We start from the raw sequence: 2,783 nt of genomic DNA, 5'->3' as shown, positions 1-2,783 counted from the left end.
TGCATAGAGCAGTGCACCGGGGACCGGGAGGTGGGGTGGTGGCGGCTGTGTAGGGCAGTGCACCGCGGACCGGGGGGGGGGGTGTGGCAGCAGCGGCACTGGCGCGACCAGGGTGTTGCATACAGGTTCGCCACATGGCGTGTCATATTTGCCAGATGGCATTTCATTTTTGCTACATGGGATTTCGTGTTTGTTGCATTGCCTTTCAGTTTGGGCCCCAGGGGGGCTCATCGCTTCTGGACTTTGGAGATGAGCTCGTCGCACAGCTTGGTGAGCTCCGCCACCTCCTTCTCCTGTGAGGAAGCAGAGAGGCGCTCAGAAGACACCGTCACCGGCCGAGCCGAGTGAAGCGCGGCGTGTTGGCTCACCTTCTGGTCCAGGCTGTTCTCCAGGGACTGAGCCTTCAGCTCCTGGCGGCGCAGCCGAGTCTGGAGCGCCGTCACCTCGGCCTTGTGCGACGCCCGCACCTCGGCGATCTTCTCGTTGGCTCTGAGGACGGAGATCAGAATGCGGCGAGTCTGCAGAGAGCCAAAGGGGGGGCGACGGCGAGCCAGCGCTGCTTACTGGCTGATCTTCTCCTCGGCGTGAGCCTTGAGGGTCTGATAGCGCTTCGCCTCCTTCTTGATCCGGGTCAGGTAGTCCTGAGCGCAGGCCTTCAGCGTGGCTTCGTTCTGTGGGGGAAGGAGGACGGAGAATGACTCCTCTGCACCCGGGCACGTTGGGAAACAGCCCGGCTGCTTTCTCTGCCACCTTTTTGTAACCCTCGATGATTTCTCTGCATTTCTCCAGCCGCTTGAGGAGGTCGGAGACCGACCGGTCCATGGTGATCAGGTCGCTGGACACCTCCTCCTTCTCCAGCAGGACGTCGTCGAGTTTGGCCTGGGCCGCCTCCCGCTCCTTCTCCTGATCAACTAAAGCACACACTCACACGACACTAAAACACATCCACATCCTGGTGTTACATTTACAGAAGGGAGACCAACCTACCCATCATTTTGTCGATCACTTTCCTGAGAGGATGGAAGAAAACACAAAGGTGTGAAAACCTTAAAGAAGGACCTGCGGAGTGAACTGAAGCCCCACGCGGTCCCGACATCCCCTCACTTCATCTCCAGAATCGTGTATCGCTGCTTGTTGTGCTTGGCACTCCGCTGCTCCTCCCTCTCTTTTCCCTGTTTGAGAAATTAATTTATCTAATCCTACGAATCTGAGTCTACCTGTGAAGGAACAGATCTTGAATTTGAGGGCATCGTGAATGTGGTTAAATGCCACGCTGGACGTACTTCCTGCTGCACCCTGGCGATGGCAGCATCCATGTCCTTCTGGCTGTACTTCAGCACCTCGATGATGGCCTCCTCCGTGCTTGCCGGCTGAGGGAAGGTCTAAAGACAGGCAGATACACACGGGGTCAGAGGGGAAAACACGGCGCCACGCTGGGCTGCGCTGGCGGAGGAGAGACTCACGGGTGTTTCGGCATCGACCAGCAGCGGGAATCCGTCTTTCTTTGCTTGCGTGCGTTTCTCTGCCATCTGGGGCGCTTCAGGCCTGGAAGGTGCAGAAACAAAGACTCTACATAGATACAGCTAGTTCTGTTTTCCAGGGCGTCCGAAGTGCCTCCTGCTGTGACGGCAGCGGGTCGTCATACCGTGGGAGCAAGACGGAGGGGAGGGGGGCGTCCAACAGAGCGGCGGGGCCGGCAGACTGCGGCGTGGCTGCGGAGGAGTCCTGGTCCTCGGCCGTCAGGACCCGGGCCACAACGACCATGCCGCTGTCCCCGGAGCTGCTATCCAGCGTGCCGTCAAGACCCAGGTCTTTTTTTCGTGGCTCCTCTGAGATGTTCTCCTGCGTTGGACGAGACTCGCTGTGATCTGCAGGCGCAGGCTTTGCAGGGGAGTGGGCCATCTTGTTAGGATCCACGGCATCCAGGTTGTCAAAGTCCAGCTGGTAACTCTCCTCGGTGTGAATCGGCATGTCCTCTTCGGGAAAAGAAGACGGCTTTGGAGAAAAAGGTCAAGAAGGTGATCAGGTTGGAGCTACTTTCCTCACAGTGACAAAGATGAGAGGAAAAGTTTGAGCGTGTTAAATGATAGTTTGGGATTTTTGACATGAATCTGTATGGCGTACCCGTCAGCAGTGTTGTGCATTCACACAGACTGACCCCTGACAGCGTCCAGTGAGCGGAGATCCTGTCTGGTTTTGGTCCAGAGGAAAGTATTCCAGTAAGTTTGCTGGGGTCATGAAAATAAAGAGTTTTCTTCTCAAACCAATATGTGTTCAAAAGAGTGATACATTTGCATCACAAACCGTTGTCGGGCGTGGGTCCAAAATCTTCGGAGTATTCCTTTTAACCAGGGGTCTCAAACTGGTGCCAGAAAGGGCCGCGTGGCTGCAGGTTTTCATTCCAACCAAGCAGGAGCACCAGACTCCACTCATGTCATCAGGTCTTCAGTGCAGCTTGATGACATGAGTGGAGTCTGGTGCTCCTGCTTGGTTGGAATGAAAACCTGCAGCCACGCGGCCCTTTCTGGCACGACTTGGAGACCCCTGGTTTAAACACTATCAACATGCAGTCAGCAGAGGGAAGTTAATTAGAAGTTATAATGACTATAAATGGAAAAGCATAATCAACCACTCAGTGGTGAAAGCAGCCAACAGCTAATTTCATACTAAGCCAGCAGCGTTGATTCGAAAGTTTGCTTTGACTTTTCAGTCTCGTGTTCCGTGCATTTTCGAAAAACACAACCACTGGGGTTTAGCTATTATCTCAAACAGTATTCATTTCA

General features: G+C 54.9%; 1 protein-coding gene across 1 annotated transcript; it reads right to left on the bottom strand.

Annotated features, from left to right (window-relative positions):
- Window positions 1-227: 227 nt before the first annotated feature.
- LOC115381299 (transforming acidic coiled-coil-containing protein 3-like) lies at window positions 228-1,971 on the bottom strand. Its single transcript, XM_030082578.1, has 9 exons — window positions 1,646-1,971; window positions 1,464-1,545; window positions 1,284-1,382; window positions 1,105-1,172; window positions 988-1,010; window positions 751-911; window positions 565-671; window positions 369-489; window positions 228-293 (listed from the first exon to the last, which is right to left on the bottom strand). The coding sequence occupies exons 1-9, from the start codon at window positions 1,969-1,971 to the stop codon at window positions 228-230; spliced, it is 1,053 nt and encodes a 350-aa protein (XP_029938438.1).
- Window positions 1,972-2,783: the final 812 nt, after the last annotated feature.

The sequence above is a fragment of the Salarias fasciatus genome, chromosome 23 (genome assembly GCF_902148845.1).
Source record: "Salarias fasciatus chromosome 23, fSalaFa1.1, whole genome shotgun sequence".
Taxonomy (NCBI): Eukaryota; Metazoa; Chordata; class Actinopteri; order Blenniiformes; family Blenniidae; genus Salarias; species Salarias fasciatus.
This window is presented reverse-complemented; position numbering and strand designations above follow the sequence as displayed.